The sequence below is a fragment of the Cyanistes caeruleus genome, chromosome 4 (genome assembly GCF_971803275.1).
Source record: "Cyanistes caeruleus chromosome 4, bCyaCae1.hap1.1, whole genome shotgun sequence".
In the NCBI taxonomy this organism is placed as follows: domain Eukaryota; kingdom Metazoa; phylum Chordata; class Aves; order Passeriformes; family Paridae; genus Cyanistes; species Cyanistes caeruleus.
Window position 1 is genome coordinate 43297506 of NC_141704.1, and position 21500 is coordinate 43319005.

General features: G+C 35.4%; 1 protein-coding gene across 8 annotated transcripts in view; it reads right to left on the reverse strand.

Annotated features, from left to right (window-relative positions):
- OTOGL (otogelin like) overlaps positions 1-21500 on the reverse strand; it is a 90786-nt gene that overhangs the window by 13380 nt on the left and 55906 nt on the right. For 3 of the 8 annotated variants that reach the window (XM_086884203.1, XM_086884205.1, XM_086884202.1), the window contains exons 30-48: positions 21108-21264; positions 20667-20693; positions 19072-19239; positions 17244-17522; positions 16544-16661; positions 15240-15319; positions 11550-14347; positions 10697-10874; positions 9602-9744; positions 8525-8548; positions 8290-8382; positions 7488-7677; positions 5054-5268; positions 3473-3614; positions 2941-3126; positions 2231-2443; positions 1259-1363; positions 839-946; positions 356-457 (exon numbers count right to left, since the gene is read on the reverse strand). In XM_086884203.1, the coding sequence (XP_086740329.1) occupies positions 356-457; positions 839-946; positions 1259-1363; positions 2231-2443; positions 2941-3126; positions 3473-3614; positions 5054-5268; positions 7488-7677; positions 8290-8382; positions 8525-8548; positions 9602-9744; positions 10697-10874; positions 11550-14347; positions 15240-15319; positions 16544-16661; positions 17244-17522; positions 19072-19239; positions 20667-20693; positions 21108-21264 (5326 nt within the window). The remainder of the gene's footprint in view (positions 1-355; positions 458-838; positions 947-1258; positions 1364-2230; positions 2444-2940; positions 3127-3472; positions 3615-5053; positions 5269-7487; positions 7678-8289; positions 8383-8524; positions 8549-9601; positions 9745-10696; positions 10875-11549; positions 14348-15239; positions 15320-16543; positions 16662-17243; positions 17523-19071; positions 19240-20666; positions 20694-21107; positions 21265-21500) is intronic. The other 5 variants (XM_086884210.1, XM_086884209.1, XM_086884208.1 and 2 more) reach the window with 3 other exon arrangements.

Consider the following 21500-nt stretch of genomic DNA (forward strand, 5'->3'; position numbering starts at 1 on the left):
AACTGTTCTATTAAATGTGTTTTAATATATGAAAATTGTAAATTTATAATCCAAGGATAGGATTTAATGCCACATGAATATACTGTTATTTAGATCAATGAAGACAACCATATTCTCTCTAGTGAACTAAATAACCTCTCCAGACTCCACTGACTAGGTTTGTCAGACCACCACTGGACATACCAAGAACTTTGATTTTACATCACATTTGGTACCTTCACACCTTCATTTGGACCTCTTAGTCTATACCTGAAGCCCACCCTACTTGTAAAACTTAAACAAATCCCTGCACACCCACACACTGTCATTTTTACTGAATTAGGTGACATATCAAACTCAAAACAGTTACACTCACCACAGTAGTAATGAGGACAGCAGTAGTGTATGGTATTAAGGTCTACAGTGAGAATTTCCCCTTCATTACACAAGGGAACAGGCTCAATACAAGATTCACAAACTAAATTAAAAAAAAATAAAAATAAAAAGAAGCCAGACATATACAAAATTTTAAATACTAAAAAGTTAGCACATGTGAATTCCATCTAAGACTATATAACAAGAAATACTGCATTAGTTACTCAGTAATATAATAAGTAAGATAAACCTTTTAAGGATTTTTTTAATATAAAAGCTAAACAAAGTTCAAATATGATATTCATAATTATGTTTATTAAAAGATCCCCAAACCCAAAAATAATTATGCTCCAGTCAGCCAGATCTGTGTAAAATCTCATTCTAGGAATTCCTGCCTTGAGTTATTTATTTTAGAATTATAGTCTGTTTTTGTAAATACTTGACTATTTCTTAGCTCTCCATAAAAATATTAGAGACTTCTTACCACAGAGATGAGAGAAACAACAGGGATCTTCCTGTCTTGCTTCAACAATAAATTGATCTTCTCTGCAGTCGGGCTGGGAGGTATTAAAACAAACCGAGGGATCACACTCTGTAGGATGTGAAACAGGCACTGTTTTAAAAGGAGTCATTGGAACAATATGAAAAAGAATAAATAAAATAGATATGCTAAGTAAAATAAAATACCCCAAACTGACTGTAAATCAGAAGTAACACAAAACACAAACACAAAAAAATAAAAAAGGAGAATGTTTAAAAAGTTAAAAAATTCATCATTGCCTGGTGCTATTTACAGTGTCCCATTCTGTTAAAAATCAAGACAACTTGTAATGCAAATTTTCTTCCAACATATAATATCAGTATGGAAAACTTTCCACTAACTGTGGTTTTGTATTTCCCTTACCACATCGGTACTGTGGACAGCAGGACAGGGGGTGGTAGCCTACCACTAATTTTTCATTGGGTTTGCATGTTGGAGTAATGGCATCACACAATGACATGTTACATTCTGTGGGATAAAAAACAATTTTGATGTCTTTAAACAGATACAAGTCCTATAGTTCAGGCTGTTTATATTATATATAGTATTTATATAGTATAATACAGAGATGCACAAAACAAGAGCAGCCCAAGTCAGCTTGAAGTTCACTCCACACCACCATGTAGACCTTCAAGCTCAACCCAAGCAATCAGTTATATCCCTCTTAAAACTAGTATTTACTTGCTCTGCTCCCTATGCATGAAGCCAGCTATAATGTCCCACTGATACTCCTTGAGCAAATTGACAATACAGCATTGCTTACAGGCATCTAATAAGCAAAAGCTTATATCAGCTGGACTGTATGTTCTCATTTTCCTTAAAGACATTACGAAGAAATTAGTATATTTTGCTTAATGTTTTAGGAGCAATAACTTGTTCTTTTTCTTAACAACCATGACTAGGCCGAATATTAGTATTCAGTGATCAGCTCCCAGAAAACAGCTTCTGGGAAACAGCAGTAGATCAGAGGATACTGCTCATCACACCAAGGCAAGAAAGACAAGCAAGCAATCTCTGATGATGTCCCCAAATAACAAGGTACTTCTGTCACTGAATACATATTAATTTATTATTAAATTCCATGCAAGAGCTTAAAAAATAATTTCTAACTGAAGTTTTGTTTAACTGATGGACTTGTAAAAAAAAAATTATTTCAGTGAATAATTTTATTTATTCTTACAAAGAATAGAAGTCTCAATTGCTGGCCCAACTAGCCACAAGTACTTGAAAATTAATTCTAAAAAATGTTACCTTGAATCTAAAGTTTGTCAGCTGCCTGTGAATGTGAAGCACTTATTTTATAATTCTTTTACAAAAAACAAATGAGGTACGTACCACAAACTTTTTTGGGACAGCAAGCTCTCTCTTCCATGACATGGAGTAGAACTTCCCCTTCTCTTTCACAGACTGGTGCTGGATCCTCACTGCATTCAGGTTCTACAGCAATAATGCTTCCATTTTCTAAACAGCTGTACATGCAGCACCCTCTCACGGACCCATTCCAGACCTCCCCAGCAGAGCGGGGTTGTCCTTTATTATCTGTACATGCTGGAAGAAAAAAAACCAAAACATTAAAACTCTTTAATGAGCAGACAGCTCACATTTCCTGCAAGCAACTATGACTTGCATAGAATTATTGCATAAAATAATATGGCTGAAGAACATTATGATAAAAGAATCCAAGAAAGGATGATGACCTTAAAAGCCCCAAAGGAACAAATGGGTGAAAATATGTGGGGGCTAGGGACAGAACCTGCCCATGTTATTCCTTGCAAAGTTCTCAAGGGAGGAAAGTCTGGGAGCTGTAGAAGAATGACCATCACTTTTCCCCCAACAGAGGTACATCAGCACTGGTTCTTAAAGCCAAGTTAACTGAAAGCACAAACTGCTGTACATTGAGAAAAAGGTGGGCTCTGTTGAAGGGACCTTTACCAGATTCACATTTACTGAGGACTGACACAGAACTTAAGCTTATCTCTTACCATGAATTGTTAATATAACAATTATTATCATACTGCAAAACTACTCTGTCCTGCTGTACTTACTACATTTTTCTTCTGGTATACAGAGGTCAGAGTCTGTTCTGTGCAGAATGGTGCCGTTTTTGCACACACAGTCTTCCCTTAAATGGGAACAGGGAGAATCTTCATAGAACCATTTATTCAAGCATGTCTTGGCTTCACAGGGCTGCACACAAGGCTGGTATTCCTTGCCCTCAGGACAGCTCAATGCTGCAAGGAATAAAAAAGGACATTGAGTGCTTCTGTATTCTTTCAGCATTTTATTGGTTAAATAGGTAGTAAATTGGTTAAATAACAAGTGAGCACAGAAAGCAACATTTATATCTTTAATAGTACTTTAGATAAGCAGCTAATTCAATGGAGATTAAAATCCATTCATGCCTAAATGATGTATTCTCATCTAAGAATTTGTACCCTGACTTACCAATGCTGACATAAAATGAGATGTTACTTGCAAGAATAGGAAGAAATATATTTTAAACTTATCACTAAACAATCACTAAAAAATCTCATCACTGAAGCTACATAAGGGTACAGAATATGGCTATCTGCTTACAACAGTAATCAGGTGTCCTCCATCTAATGCAGATATTGTGCTTGTTGCATAAAGCCACATATGCAGAAAGTGCATCACACTCATAATTCCAAAAATTAGTACTGTTGATCCACATCTTCTCACAAAATTCCTCTGGTGACACCTAGGAACATATTGAAAGTGGGAATTAATAAGGACTTCCTCTAACTAAAATAAATCAGTAATTAGGAGAAATAATACAGTCACAATGGGAAAAAATCACTAGCAGTATCTAAGTTTTAAAATATTCTTTTCATCAGAACAGTCATTCTGCAAAATTTAAACTGCCAGAATTTTTTTATGCTGATCAGTTGACAGAGAATGAAGTCCTAATGCGATTGTCACATACTTTAAAGAACTTTTCAGTATAGCACTGTCAACTAAAAGTGAACAATCTCAGCTAAACATTGCTGCTACATCTTCTATACAATCCTGCTGTGAATGAATTATTTATTGCTCTGTTTCTGTGTCTGTAGGACCTGATAGCCTGTTTTACTGAGCCTAAATGCAGGTGATGCAACCTATCTTATTTCTGTTGGGTTTGTTTACATAAATTTGTAACAAGATTCTATTTCATTCTGCTTCTTCACTGCTCTGCTGCAGCTGAGTTCTTCCTGTGGTTCAGCAAATCTTCAGGCAGTCTCTCACTTCTGCCAAAAAGTTCATGGCACTGATGACTGTTAATTATCCTTGACCAGCTTCTTCATGCCAGCAAGTGCACAATACACTCCACGCACTCTGGCTCTGCCACCATCATGTATATGAAAAAAACCAAATGTCATAATGGATGAAGCAACCACTTGAAAGTCTTGATGAGGTTTTGCTATAAACCAGGAAAAAATGCACTGTCAGAGCTCTCCTGGGAACATATATGCAGTAGGTATTATGACTCTTCAGATTTCCTTAAACTATTCTAAAATAAGGAATGTCAAAACAATTATGCAAAGCATCCTACTACTCCCTGGTGCTGCTCTATCTTCGTGATTCCAAACTGCTTACCACTGCTCCCTCACACTAAGTTTCTGTGGCAAATATCTATTAATTTTTGTATATAAAGAAACTACTTTAGTTTCTTCCTTTTGGAAGAACTCCCTGCATTTTTATTCTACCTCAGAAAATGAGGAGAAGTCTTAGGAATTTGAAAGGAGGGACTCAACTGCATGCAATACTTTTAAAAACATCCATCTGTGATGAAAATTGAAGTGTACAAAATAAAAACAAAGGGTGAAAAGGTAGAACAAGAAGAAGTGAATCGGGAATCTGAACACCTCTATCTGTCAGAAAGAAAGGGCCACTTGAGCAATTAATCATTTTTCTTTTTAATTAAGTCGAGAAAGTCAGTTAGACCTCAGAGATTTGGGGCTTCCTCATTTTCTGTTCTGGAAAGCAGCTGTGCTGCACTGCCCACTTCTAGTGACCTATAGAGGTCTACCAACCTCTACAGGTGCATGCATCATAAAAATAAGCAAAACACGAAAAATGTGCATGTATCAGTCACTCTTTTTTTAATTATACAACTATTATTTGATTTGGTCCTGCAATTTTTCTGATCCTCATACTCACTTTCTTGTGACAAGGGATGAAAACGCTTCTGTTTAATAGCTCCATACAGTATGTGCAGTTATCTTCAGTACAGTTTCTTACTGGCCTCCTGGTTGTTACATCAAGTGATTTCTCAATTTCCCAGCTCTTAATGAACATTTCAATTTCCTCCATATTTGTAATTATGGTCATGTTTTGCATTTTCAGGTCATCACTAGGATCTCCATTACACACCCCTGGAGACAGATCATCATATTCAAAGCACAGACAAACATGCCATATACCTTCATTTGGGAAAGAAAAGCACACTTGATAAGTTATGATCAACACTGCACCAGGCTGACCTGTGAAACTTAAGTCACCTGAGTTTATAAACCAAAGCAGCTGTATTTCCACTGGGTGATTTTAGTTCTCAGCTCAACAGCTCAGTAAAACAAGTACATCATACAATACAACTCATTGTACCTTTCACAACAATTAACTTTTGAGAAAAAATGCTACCAAAATGTGCTGTTGGGCAATACCAAATTCACTGACATGGCACTAGATTCTGATCTCATTCTACTGAATGGCAGTCAGCTCCTTGGCAGTAACAGTAGATGGTTTTGAAATTAATTGCTCATCACTGATGATTTCACACTGTGTTGAGGCTTAATTGAACATTCTAAGTGCCAGAAGTTATGAAAAGAATCTTTTGATGAACAAATTGCTTTATCTAGATAAAATATTGTTCTTACTCAAATTATTAATACAAAACCACTCTAAAAAACAACCTTCCCAGACCCTTAGCATTCATTGTCTACCTGAATTCATTTTTCTATCAATTAATCAATGAAAATACATGATCTCTTTAAGCACATAACAAGTGAGTAAAGCCAAAACTTTAACCTTCATTCTAGCTTTACATCTCAGGAACAGATAAGGCAAAGTTCTGCACTGTTAAGCACACTCTAAACCCTTGTCCTCGTGTTTTCAGCCCTGCAGTCTGATGTTCTCCAGGGTCCTTTGTTAGAACTGGACTAGCTTAGTGTGGCAGGCTATTATTCCTTCAGACAGCATAGAGGAATACTGAAGATGGCATTTAAACACAAAACATTTCACAGCACCACTTCCCAGTATTCTTAACTCTTCTGCCTCTTGCTGCAGATCACAAGCTGCTGCCACTAGAATTTGTAAGGCCATACTACAGAGCTGAAGAATCAATACAGCTTTAAAAATTAAGCAAATTTACCAAATAGTGCCACAACTTTCTGTAGTATGAGAGGAAGAGGATTGCAGAATCCCAGACAGGAACAAACAGCAGAGAACAGGAAAGAAGCAGGAAAGAAAACTTCAGACTTTACTGCAAAATATCAGGTGGTGCAACATTTTAAGCTAAGTTTGGATTTGTCTGCAGAGTCTTCCTCTTTTCATCTTCTCATGACACAAAGAGGAACTATTCTATAATTCTTCCTACATTTGACCTTGTCTTGTCCCACGCATTCAGCACGCATAGAGGAGATGGCATGATACTGGGAAAAGATGCAGGGCCAGCCTTCACTTTCTCTCACTAGATTTAGGAGAACTTTCCTTTTGCTCAAGCAGAAGACAACAATTGATTTTAAAAACTTGATTTGTTTAAATTTATACTTAAAGCATATTTGAATTGCCCTGTTTGCTTTTAAAACTAAAAGAAGTTTAAAAGATTATAAGAAGTTAATTTTCTTTTTTAATATGAAGTAGATTATGTAAAATTACAAACCACCAGAAAATGAACATTTATAATAAAATTGAACTAAAACAGGTTATTTTAAATCACCTGCTTACACTTTCCATATTATTCATACTAGTAAAGTTATAAAAAAGCTTAAGGGAAGCTTGAAAATGAAATCTACATTTACTGTCACTGTAATTCTAGACTGAGACACCTCAGCACAGTTTTGGACCCTAGACCCAGACTCAAGAGATCTAAATTCAGATTCTTAATTCACTGTCCTCACAAGACTTGGACCCTTCCCAAGACACAGCTTTAGTCAGTATTTTCATAGCAATAAGCTGCCCCTGCTAACATCAGACAGTTATTCTTTTCTCTGTAATCACTGAAATATACTATTACTACCTGAACTTCTTTAGCAGCCGCTCCTTCATTAAAAATTTTCTTTTTCTTTACTTGGCTTCAGCAAAACTTTTAAAACAGGCAGAAATAAGTAAATAAAAAAAAGTAAATTTTTTTAAAAGTTATTTAGATACAGTGTGATGATCACTGCTTGTCCTGCAAAGTACTTTATTAGCACACCGTGCTTTCAAATGGAATTATTAATTTATTAATTAATTATTAGTATTTCACAGGCCCTCACAGAGCTAACGAGGGCCACAGCCAGAGCTACATGGACAGCTGGTCACAGACACAAAAGGCAGTTGCAAATTTCATTTGGGAAGTTATTGAATAAGAACAAACTTGCCGCCATAGCCTCACCACAAAGTCCTTCTGTCTCCCTCGTTGTGTTAGAGTGCAATCCGTACTGTATATCTATGATGCCTGTGACATGAGCCCACTTGATGCTAATACCAGCTGGGGTATTAACAACATACATTGCACCAGTATCCTGAATACTCAGTCCTTCTTTTGAAAATGGTAATGGCTGGATTACAGAATCCACAACTACCTAAAATAAACCAAACACATTTTACAGGTAAAGCCAGATTGCAGTGATGTATTTTATATGTAGTCCTATTTTATAACAAAAGACTTTTTTTCCCAGCCTCTGCCACATATAAAAGTCACAGTGCTTAAATTAGAGAGCTTCCCACCCATGCCACTTCCAAATGCAAATGAGGTAGGTATGAAGAAAAAAATATTTTCTAATTAGGGAAAGAATAAATCTTATTTATCACATATTGTATGATGAAACAAAACCTCATTCCAATTATTCAAAGACGTCTGTTCTGACTTGTCACTGACTAGAAAGGAAAGTAGTTTATTTATCACATCTAGTGTTCTGGAAGTTTAGTCTTGGGCATAACTGCTTTTGCAGCTTCATTAAAATCTCAAAACTTCTAAGTGCCATTTTGGAAAAAGTACATTTAACTGAAGCATAGTACCAGAAATGTAAATTGCTTGTTTTGCCTCCAGCATACCATGAATTATTGGGAACCAGATCTGCAAAAATAATCCTAATCCTGTAGTGTTTTATTTGAAATCTGATTTATCACATTATACAACAAAATAGTTCTCCAGTTATTTTTTAAGACTACACATACTGTTGATACATACTTACTTTTCTTGCTAAACGATTGATAAGTATTTGACAAGTGTGTGTTGTGACATTTAATTTCTTAAAACAGAGCCCTGAAGTGTTTGCAGGTGGCACCTTGAAAGAAAAATGACAAGAATATTTAGTTACTATTATTTTTCTAATTCCGTGCCAGCGCTATTGGAATATTTTATATTAATTAAATAATTTATTTTAATACTAATGCATTTTAAAACCAGCAAAATAAGCAAGTACTTACTAGTTTTCTTATTGAATTTGCACTCTGGAAAACATTAAAAAAAATTAGAAGTGCAATACTAATCAGCAGCATTTTTACTTAGCAAAAATAAGTTACTATTTTCTTTGTCTTTAATGTTCTTCTACAATCAGCTAAATAATTAAAGTAATTTAATATTTTCCTTATAAATAATAAAAATACACACTTTCCAGCTAATTTAATGCATATGCTGAAAGGTCCTTATGAACTATATTTCTTAAAGAATTAAAACTACAGATTCCTAAAGCTCATCTGCGCTTGTGTGCTGTATTCCACCCCTAGACTGCAACCAGGAAACAAGAAAGCAATTTAACAGAAAGCATCTAAAACAATGCAAGACTATTGCCTTTAGCAGTCTTGAAGTTCAAGTGTACAGTTTCCCTGTGAGAGTAAATAAGAGATGGGAAGGAAAGAAGCCTGTTGAAGCCCCTCATCGCTGACTGGATTATCCACAAACTGAAGATGGACTCAATCCAGTTGCCCAAGACCTGCATAAAGTAGGACTATGGCCAATGCAAAGGAAATAAATGTACAGACTCTAAGAATAAGACTGACCTGACCTAAACTGGCAATCTAAAAATAAAGTGGTTGGGTCCTCTCTGTGGACAATACAGAGAGTTAGACAACTACAAAGAACAACTCATCACAAAGTCATCAATATTCTCCTAAAATAACTACAAAATATATTTTGTGACTATTAAAAATATTTTACTATTTTGACTATATTATAAAGTATAAATTCAAAGTTACAGGAATATTTCTGTGTGGAGAGCCTGAAAGGAGACGTGCATATTGAGAAGTTATATCACCTCTGATAATTTAAAAGGAACCTACATTTGAATTTCTTTATAATACAATTACTATTTCGCTCAAGATAAAATTGTTTCATCTAGACAGTACTATTAAACATGCTTCTTGAATATTAAATAACTTGGCATATTTCATTGAGTGTGGCTTTTATATATAAGTTTTAGTTGACATATTTTTGCATAATTTCACACCTATAACAAAAGAATTCAAGGAACAATTATAATTATTGCATAAATGGAAGAACCTTACCTGATTAGCAGGACATTTTTCAATATGAGCAACAATAATTTCTCCTGGTAACTTGACTAGAACATAGGAAGCCATATTACAGAGGGCTATGTTATTTCCATCAAACGTAATAACACTCAGTTCAGACAGTACAGAACACTGACCTAAAAAAGAACTGTCATTTAATGAGGTTACCACAAAACTGAATACAGGGCATTTATAAAAACTTCCAGTTCTAGTATTATTTGCTTCTGTAGATAGATAGATAGATAGATAGATAGATAGATAGATAGATAGATAGATAGATAGATAGACAGATAGATGATCTTGTTCTGCAGACAACATATTGAGCCATATGCCAAAGTGCTTAGGTTGGTTACTCAGTGGAAATACCTTAAACTGCTTCTGTGTGCCCAGGGTAGGGGACAATGTTTAAACTGGTGAAAAATTTTACTTAAGTCAATATTTTACATGCAAAGTAGTGAATCTGCACAATGTGAAATAAAATATATGCATAAATATATATATATATTTTTTTTTTATTATTTTTTTTTTAAGATACTGACAAGGGACTTATCTGTCTTATCTTGAAAAAAATGAAAAGTGCAATACTGGTTTCATTGACACTGCAAGGTTTTAAATATGGCTTCTCTTTAGCCTTTTTTTTACCCTGGCAGGCTTATCTGCCAGTTTCTGTAGTTTCTAAGCATGCATAAAAACTGCAATTAGAGCTAAATGAAATATGAGGATTCTGTTTTTCAGAAAAGCTAGTATTTAATTTCTTTTTCTTCATAAAATGTTGAAATTTTAACATTACTACTGATAAAAATTCTGAAAAGTCTCAGCTGAAAAATATTGGTGTTCAGGCTGCAGATGTTATTTCAATGTTTTCATTTAAAAAAAAATATTTTTGATACTCCAGGATGTCAATTCAAAGGTACCAAAATGTTCAGTATATTTCATTCAGCTTTGCTGAAGACTAGCTCTTTTAATTTCATTGCAGTATTTAACCATTAACCATTATTACAATTCCCATTGTAATAACCGTTTAATTTATTAGTTGACATTTACAGATCAAGACTCCAGATTTTATTTAAAAATAGAAGAGTGACTTACAGGGACATTCCCATTCTGGACAACAGCTATCAGTGTTAACTTGAACAGGCATTCCTCTAAAACCACAATCTGGCTTCTGCACATCCTTAGGGCAGTTCCTTGAAAGATTGTATAATATCCAACCCATATTAACACATACATACTGGCTACATTTGTCAACGGGTTCGAGGTATCTTGGCTGCCGTATAAGGAAAAAACAACCAGAGTCAACTTTAACTTCATTGGCCCTGTGAAGTAATTACTTGTCCATCCCCCAGCTCTGAATCAGTGCATCTGCTTGTCCCTCATCAGTTATTTTGGAATGACTTGCATGTGTGTGGCTGTAACCAGTGACAATGGTGCATGTCCATTCACCCATACCCTTCCTGTTCCATCCAGCTTTGGTGGAGCACTCTATGTGAAGCATTATGCATTGGGGGAACATGTTAGAATCAATTCTAATCTGAAGCATTTTAAGAAACACAAAATCATGCATTCCCATAATTTTAAACCCTATGACAAAGAAGCAAATGGAAAAAGGAAACCCGGGATAAGATTATGCAGAAACATCAAAATTCCAAGGATTATGGCTTTTTCTGAGCCTCAGAAATATATTTAGCTATCTAGAAAACTCACATAGCTTTAAAGCCAGTTTTTTTTAGAGCAATAAGTCTAAGTTGCAGAATATATCGGGGCAGTGTAAGAGCAGCAACAAAACTATCCTCTAAGAGTAACTGAGAATTTTAAAACAAGTAAATGAAATTGAAAATATTAACAATATTAGATCTCTGGAATTATATATATATAGAATAACAGAATGGACTGAAAAGTAATATATATTTTAACATACAGAGGAAAGTAAGACTGGTCATACCACACACTCAGAAGATGTAGATATCAGTGTATGCATCATTGTCCCAAAGTAAGCCTTGTCAGCTACAGCTGTTGTTTCTGAAGAGGAAGGCAGAGCCATTCCACCACTAGAATGAGATAAATCTATTACAGCTCTGGTTTGCAGCTCTGCGGCCTCTGTTACACTAAAATAAGGTGTAATGGGTTTCTGTGTTGGGATTTCGGACCTATCTGATGTCATTACATCCAGGACTCCAGATAGAGAGATATTTTTGACTGAGGTTGTATTTCTTGAAAAAAGCAGACTCTGAACTGCAGTTACTGGCAAATAAGGTGAGGAAGATTTGTCAGTTGTGGCTGTCTCTGTAGCATTTTTTTGCTCATGTGAAGTCTGACCATCTTCTGAAATATCCACAGTTTTTTCAAATGAAGTTGTGTATTTAACTTCTGATGCTATGTATGAGGTACTCTTCATCTGTGACAGTGGACTTGTAGTACCAGTTGTTTTCATTATATCTGTCTTTGGAGTTTCTCTTGTGCTCTGTGAAGCTTGAGTTACTGCACTTGTAAATACAGATTTGTGTGTTTCTATGATAGTAGGAACTGAAGCCATATAAAAATCCAGATTGACAACAAAAGAATCAGTGGTTTTTGCAGTAATCCTAGAGGCTAGGGTAGTGCCTGAAGTAACTAATAAACTGGCAGAAGAACTAGGTAGCATTTTTGCAAAAAGATAAGGTGCTTTTGAGGATGTAGCATTCACTGTTGTGTTCGTGACCATTGGTGTAGTGGATTGAGTGATGATTCCAGCTGGTATGGCTGATACTGTTCCATCTTCTTCTGAAGAACTTACCGAAGAACTCTGTTTTCCTAGAGAAACATTAGAGATATGAGTGGTCTTAGGAGGAGGTGAAGGCATAGAGGGCTGGCTTTCTAAAGTGATTTCAGAGGTGGTAGGCATTAGTAAAGAGGGCATTACAATGGATGTTTTTAGTGGTGCTGGAAAGCTGGTAGAGAGACTTATTTTTAAGGTGAATTTAGAGAAATCCACAGAAGTTGCAATGTCTATAATTGGAATTTTTGAAGTTTCTTGTGTATCCAGAGATGAAACTGATGCTTGGGTAAGACTTATATTTTGTGTCAGTGATGATGTGCTACTGACTGTGGGAATCAATGAAGGACTTGTAGCCTGAGATGTCACATAAGATGGTACTGATGTGGATAACAAGGTTGTAAATAAAGATAATGACCTTGTAAAAGAAGGATCTTTAGAAATGAAAGTACCTGAACTTTGAGCCACAGAGTCAGTTTTCAATTCTGTATCTGAACTTTTTGGGTACTCTGTAAGTTCTGAAGAGGTTATTGATGTAGCATCTAAAGGTAATACCAATGTTCTGAGAAGGAAGTGTGTAGACATAATGGATTTCATTGGCTTTTTTGAAATGGATGACAATGAAAAGAAATCAGTGTGCATTATATGCTTATTTTCTGTTGAGGCTTTACTTACTACAGACCTATCAAAGACTGTTGAATTGCCTAGAGGAGTGGGAGCACCAGAATGCACTGTATAAAGACTTTGAGGGGCAACCGTGACATCTGCCATAGCTTTGGACTTCAGGGTGGTGAACAGAGAACATGCTGGTGTAGATACTGTGCATGTTGCAGAAGGACTTGAAGAAGTGTTTTTAGGGATTTGAGAAAAAACTTGAGGTGAAGATACTGTCATTATTGGCAAAGCAGCAGAAATACTGCCCTTTTTTAATGGAGATGTCTGCTCGGGAAAAGTCCTTGAAGTTCGCACAGAAGATGAAAATGGCTTTGGAGAAAAACTGGCTGAAGAACTATCATTTAATGATATCAGAGAAGTTTTAGACAAGGGTTTTGCTGTTCTGAAATATGAAACTGGGATTAATTGAGGAACACTTGTCCCAGAGCTAGAAAATCTAGTCACCTTAGGCATTTGAGGAGCAGTTGAAGTCAGTGCAGAAATGAGTGTTGGGTAAACTGCAGTTTGACTAACGCCAGACCTAGTTCTAACAGGCAAAGTAGATACAGAAGTTCTGCGTGTCAATTGTGGACCTAGAAGAAACACAGGTCTTGTGAAAGTTTCTTTGTCAGCCCACAGGGCAGACAAAGACACTTCAGGGAGTATTTCTGCTCCCTTAGAATGACTTACTGAAGGACTCCTACTCTTCCCAATCCCTGCAGGCAGCTCAGAAGTGACAAGAGGTATCTTGGAAGCTAAGGCTGTTAGTGCTGAGGAAGGTCGAACTGCTCCTAGCTGAGTGCTTGATGTTTCAAGTGAAAATGGAACTACCACTAGGGAAGCAGGTGTTAATAATGCAGAATGTGTTGGAACAGGACTTGCACTGAGCAGAGTTGTAGGAGTTGTTATTGGAATGGGTAAAGTTATAGATGTGTTAGAGCGGGCAGTATGTGATGTGACTGCTGAGGCTTGAAGAAGAATTGGAAAATCTGCTGAAGGGATGGGTTTGGAAAGGACAGTAGGGCTGGCTGTGCTGTGAAGTACATCAGAAGGCTCCACTGTACTTGGTAATGAAAATGTTGAATAGGTGGCTGCATTAGATGCTTCCAATGAATAAAAGTCTGTAATGGACTGTGCCGACACATTCATTCCCCTTGAAGCTGTATTTGCGCTCATGGTTATTTTGTCTGTCACGCTGATGAGAGTTGATTTATTTCCCGAAGTAACAAATACAGAAGGTGTCTGAGGAAATCTCTCTGTGGTAGGACCCATGTGAGAGATTAACATTGAAGGTTTCAGTCCAATTTCTGATTCTGTAGGTGTCACAGGTATGCCTGAAAGGAAAAATGTGTGTTTTACTATCTTTTATGGATTATTAGTAAAGAAAAATAGCAAATCTATCTCTACTAAAATACTATTTAAATATTAGCAAATCACATCTTGCCAATAGTTCCAGTCTGGCTGATGACTTTGAGGAATTCAGCTGACTCCAAATATTTTATAATTTTCTCTGCTAACGAACTAATTAATTCTTTATTATTGGTGAAAACCTTTATTTTGCAGGACAGTTTTGAAGCAACAAGGCAATTCCATAAAAAAGTCAGTAAATCCAAAATAGTAAAATATTTTAAATAAGTACATTACCTCCTTAAAAGATAGTATATGATATGACTTTGTACTATCTTATATCAAGCAAAATGTATTTAAATCAAAATTTGTAAAATAAAATAAGATACAGTACTAAAATTAAATTTTAATGTTAAAATAATACTTTATCCCACAAAATAAGCAAATAATGTGGCAACTTTACACACACCAGAAATTATGAAAGAGATGAGCTGCATTTGTTAGTGGTGTGTCATCCTCTGAAAAGACTGAACTTTTTGCCACAGCTGTATTTCTTTCATTTGGGATTTCTCTCTTACAGATGTGTAATACACAAGTATTATATAGCCATAGTTGCTCCGAGTACAACATAATCACAAAAGGTTATATATAACCCACCATTAGAGAAATAGAGAATTCAATTTAAAATATAACTCTTTTGAATGCAGAAGCTGTATTTTGGATGAATGGGAATGGAGTCTATGTCCCAGAGAGACAATCTTCAATAGAAAGATGTTCTGACAAAGCACTTAATTTTAAAAAAATTATATTCAATTCATCCTTTCCTGGGATCTCTGGAGTAATTTATAAGAGTAGATCAACATAATAAAGTATACTTACAGTCTTCTGGATAAACACATCTAAGTGTGACCTCATCAAGGATCATGTTTTTGGGACAGTATGGCATGCATCCTTCAACCCTTTAAAATATTTCATAGTCAATTCTAGAGCCACAGTAGAAGTTAAGTTTAAATTGTTTTACTTTGGCTAAAAAAGCCAATAGAATGTCTAATCACAGTCCTGAGAACTTTTCAGTGGAATTATGAGCATAATATTTTGAGGCATTACGAGGTCAAAAAGTTACTGAGGAGCAAAATTCTGTTTCTAAAGTGTTAATAATTATTTGTATAGGCTGATGAACACGTTAGCTTTGGACCATTCTGCTTCCATAACCAGGTGGAAGTTTAGATCCCTAAGCAGAAAGGTTTTTCACAAAATGTTCACAAAATGAACTTGTCTTTTGTTTTATCTATATATGTTCATTTGACATATTAAAATATTTAGATTGAATTCATAAAGCCTTTTCATTGTGTCCTTTCAACATAGGAGAATGCAGACAAATCACTATATTTCCATGTCTTTTTCATTCTGGGGGAACAGTTCAATAAGAAAATCATTACATTAACAACCAGTGTTCCCATAAAGGAAAAAACTAAGAACACCAACAGGGAAAATTAGCCATATTAGTAGTATTACTAATGATAAATTACATATGCCTAGGGAGTCTGAAATCTAAAATATCCTTTCTTTTCCACCACATTGTGCCTTGAGCTTTTAGGCATTTTTCCTTTTAGGTTACTGTGGTTTCATAGAGGCATGGGGAGAACCATGGAGACAGGAAATCTGTTTACTAAACCCCATGCTAACATCAGCCCTCTGAAAGCCCTCCCTTCACACCAGTGAGTATCTCCCAGTATAAAGTTACGTTTTCTTACAGGAGAGGGCGTATTCCTCCCTTACTATTCCTACAACTTTTGATCTCTGTCATATAAACACCAGAAAGATGTTGTTTTAGCATCATGGTGTGCTGGTTTAGGTTGCAACTATAAATCCATAGAAGAAAATAACCATTTAATTTAAGAGCTTTCTACTTAAGCACTACCAGAAGCTAAATCTCTGGACTAAATACAATCCCTCTTATTCTTGTGTTGGACAGCACATGTAAATGGGAATACAGACTGTGGGAAATGAGAGTCTTGGCACAAATGTTTTCATATGACTACTGAGATTTTCTCATAAGAATGATATTAAAATCTGGATAGTAGAAGTAAATGGATAGTGCAGCAGCAGTAATTTTCAGAAAGCATATGGTATGCTTATTACAAAAAACAATACACTAGCAATATGAGATGAATTTTACTTACAGAGGAAGAAATTTACATGCTATTCCTTCAGGATCACTACATGTCTTAAAACAAGGATTAGCACAAGATTCATATCGCCATTCACACATCCTTCTGTAAGGCACAGAAGCACTGAGTTCTGAGAAGGAGAGAAAGGGGTTTTTTATTGATTCAATAGCCAATAAACAGTAAATTTACAGCCTTTTCTATAATATACTTTGGGATTTTCAGATATATGAAAAATGAAAACCAAACAAACATTTTAGAACTTCCCAGTAGGTGAGATTTTGTTCAGTTTCAAGTATTTTAAATTTTTTCAAGCTAAAAGACACTTCCAGCTTTGACAATAAAAACAACTATTCATTTTTACAATATACTCTCTTTCAAAACCTAAAAGACCAGTTAAATATAGCAAAGATACTGTTGGTTGCAGATACAATACAATTACCCAATTAATTTAAAATAATAGTTATTTATATATTACTAATGATTACTAATGAGATATTAACATACATTGTTTTGTGACATGCCATCTTCATTTTGAAAAGGTAAGCCAATTAAAACATAGTTCAAAGATAAAGTGACCATCCTATCTGCAAAAGTTAGAAAATAATAGCATTTTGAGATGGAATGGAAGACAGAGAGAAATTAAAAAGGAAGAAAGTGCTCTGAAGGCAAGCAGAAAAAGAATGTTTATCCCTGGGGATTATGTAAAATTTACCTTCAATACTAAAGCTACTGAAATGTTTGAATTCTTCTGAGCCATCATACTTTTCCACTTTAACAATGGATGATGTGAGAATGATGAAAAAGCCCTTTTTACTGTGCAGCTCAAAGGCACTGAGCCCTGGACTCCAGAGACCCCGGTGGTGGAAGAAGGTGGCTCGTCTCTGAAAGGAGGCACTTGCCTGCCACTGCTCCAACCCAATGGTTTCATTGTCATGTACATACAGAAAATAGTTTGGTCTTTCAGCAGATTCAAGGGAAACAAGAGACAGAGCTTCCACAGAAGAAAGAAAATTAATTAAAAAAACGGTGAGATTTTCACAGGAAACAACTTATAATTGAAATTAAATCATATATATTGGCTGTTAAATGTCTCCTTTTAAAAACCTGCTTTTCACAAAAAAAATAAAAATTTCAGCTTTATGTTGCACAAAAGAGAGTTAGAACCACAGTGCAGGGTCTAAAAGAAACTTCAAATGATCATATAATCCAGAACCACCAGTTAGACTGAAATTGCATTCAGCCTACTACTACTAACCTTCAAAAATGATTCCTAAGCAGTCTCAGACTGGAACTTGCATATCTGGGAGTTTTTCTCAAGTTTGCACAAATGTCTGACAGCTTAGCAGTGCCAAAATTTCATTAGTAAATAATATCACATTGTAAGAACATTGAGGTCAGGGGTTTTTTTTATATGCAGTCATGTCCAGAAATATGGTAAGAAGATCTGTGGCCAAATAAGACCTGACCTCTATTTGCTCTACCCATATCACAAATCAAAAGTGAAAGAATTGTCTGAAAATGTAAGAATTTATAAGAAGAATGACTTCATAGGTGATTTTCAACTTAAATACAGTCTTGAAGTTCTTTAACCTAGAGGAATACTCTCTCATCCCTCATTTCCATATGAAAGTCACCTGTATACTGCACAGATATAATGAATTATTTACTTCCACCTTACATTGGGATTTGACAAGACTGAATTAATTCTTCTGTTGTATGTATTTTTCATATCAAAATCACATCTAAAAACCTGATTTTCCCATGGCAATAACCATTCAAATATTTGTAAACTTAGTTTGAATTTTTTCTGTGGAGAGAGCCTTTCTTTATGTTTATTTTTGAGGGTTTCTGATTTTTTCAATAAATTAAATTATTTGAGAAAGCAATGACAAAATCTTTCTTGGTTTAATTGGCACAATCTTCACATATGTGAAGAAAGAAAAATAGATACAGAAGGAAAAATATTCAAACGTTTATTTTTGTTGTATAGTTTGGGTAAGTCTCTGAAAAGTAAAAAATAGAGCTTAGGATTAGCTGTTCACCTAAGAAACTACCTTCTACATTGCACAGGGATGCTGCTTATTAATAATGCAGAAATAGATCGATCATTCTGAGTTACACATTTTCTAGGTCAGGAAAAGTAACAAATAAGGTGTAAACATAAAGTACAACCAATTTTACTGGAGACAAAAATACCCTGCATTGACCTTCAGTGTTCATATTTGTTAGATACATGTATAAAATTCACCAGTTTCCAGTTATACAAACTAATTGGATTTTTTTACAAGTTATTCTATTCACTTGTATTCTGTAATATTTCTAAAATAATTTTTAAAAAGACAGCTTTAAAGGTGGAAATGATGTTTTCAAATATTAAAAAAATTAAAATTTAAATCACTCCTTCATTTTGAAATTGGCCACTTATTCCAATAACTAAAAATATCTAGACTACTTTAGGACATTTAGAAGACACAACAAAAATCATTCATATAGTTTGAGATATATATCTCACCATTAGAAGAACTGCTGAGGACACTTACATAAATCTTTATCTTTGAAAAGACCTGGAGTTATCATGAAACTGAAAATTACATTTCCATGTGCTCCAGTTCTAGGCAGGGGAAATATCCTTCTGCTGGATACATTAGCCCCGATAATTGTGTCATTCATTCCAAAACTTGCCAAAATATAGGGTCCTTCACCAAGACCTAAGGGAAGAAAAACAAAATAGAAAAAGAAAAATTTTCATTGCATAATATACAAAACTTAAATCTTAATTTTCCACTTGGTTCCACTTGGTAGTGGAAACATGCATAACTCTGTCCTTGACTTTAACCCTGGCAGGCAGCTAAGCACCACACACCTGGTCACTCACCCCACACCTCACAAAAGAATCAGAGGGAAAGAACTGAAAAAAAACTCATAAAGACAGTTAAATCATGGTTTGGTTTGAGTTTTGTTTATAGAGAAATTAGGAAAAAGAAAAGGAAACCAAAGAAAACTGTTACAAGAAAAATGAAGGAAAAGCCAAAATTCTTTGCTATCAGCTGACCAACATCTAGATGAACCCTAAAGCAATGCCAGTCCCAGAAAACTTCCCTTCCAATTTCTACTGCTGAACTCAACATCATGTGCTCTGCAACATCCCTTTTGTCAGCTGGGGTCAGCTGTCCCAACTCTGTCCCCTCTAACCTCCTTTGCAGCCCCAGCTCCCTTACTGGTAGATCAGCATGAGAACTGGGAAGAGCCTTGATCTCTGTAAGCAGTAGCTAAAACACCACTGTCATCACAAATACAAAATGTATTATTAAATTCATGTTAACTAAATAAAGAAAATTAGCCAAAACCAGTACTCCTTCCTACTTTTCTACAGAATCATAGAATAAATAAGGTCAGAAGAGACCTTTAAGACCACTGTCGTGATGTTCACCACTAAAATCATGTCTTCAAACCTTTTTGACTAAGATAAAATTCCCTATTACAAAGTAATTGTGGGAAGTCAGCTATACCTTGCAAGATCTACATGCTACTACTGTAGCAGGCCAGACAGGAGAAGAAAAAAACATCTCTATAATGATCCTCATTATAGGATGCAAGTCATCCTAGTCATCAAAAATATACATTAAAGTCAGATTTGTATCATTACAATTAGTCTAGTTTCCCTTTTCAATATTTATTGCTGCCTATAAAGCATATGCACAGTACCCAAACATTAGAGGGGATGATGCAGGAATTCATTCTGTTAAATGAATACCACTCCCATTCTAAGGTACTGCTCTTTTTACAGTATAGTATTGTGAGACTTGTGCATAAAATCCCATAGCCTTCCAATGACCAAATATTGTAGGTCCCAGCTCTAAAATTTACAGTACAAACACAAGGAAATGTCCTTCTGGAGCTTCTCCCTGGCTGCTACCATAAGTGGTAGGATGATGGATCAATCCACCCACCCACACTGAACATTATGAAATTATTGATGGAGGCATTAGGGATTACTAGGATCATTCGACACAGCTGGGCCACTAACATTCACTCATTAAAAATAAAAGCAATGTTAAAACTACATACCTTAAGTCAAATAAAAAGCCTATAAATTAATCAAGTTTTTTAAACAAGATTATCAAATAGTACATACCTTGGTTGTAATATTCACAATCATAAGCTAGAAGAAAAAGAAAACAAGCATATTGTTGTTATTATTATTATTATTATTATAACTTTTACTATTACTATTGTTACAAAGTGACAAGAGAATCCATGCATACCTGCATCCTAAAAATGTAAAGCTCACTTTCAGGAGAGGAAGCTTCATGTCCCACAAGATTTTTCAGTCTGTGACTTTATTTTCTTAGACTTTTGTTTAGTGACAGCAGACCTGAAGCAGGAATTATTCTACAGCTAAGAACCCTTCTCGACTATGAATTTGGGTGTATAAGGATGACATAACTAACACAGAGACAGCTTGAGTGATGTGAACTACATTTATTATCCACCTGCTTCATATTTGTATAGCTGTCAGAAAAAAGCCAGAGATGCCTGAGATGAGCTCTGGTGCATGGCCAGCCAAGGTACGTACCACAGAGCAGAGGAGATCGCCAGTGAATCGCTGCTCCTTGCTGGCAGCACTTGTGGGCATAAGCTGCAATACTGGTACACAAACACTCACAGTCCCCACCAAGATTGCAGTTGCATGTATCTGTGTGACAATTTTTGATAAAAGAAGTCACATCAATCTGGGGAGGGGAGAAGAAGCAAAATAGGTGAGTTAATTGCATGAGCTGCACAAATTCCAGTTGCAGCAGGAGTTTTATTTCTGGGCTGGCTGAAAGAATTAAACACAAAGATAATGCATTTTCCAAAGTTTGGGCATATTCCTACACAAAATGTACACTTCAAATTACCAGCTTATGCCTAAGTTAAAGGTCAAAAGAAAAATTCAATCAGTGATTACTAACAAACATGCTTGTCC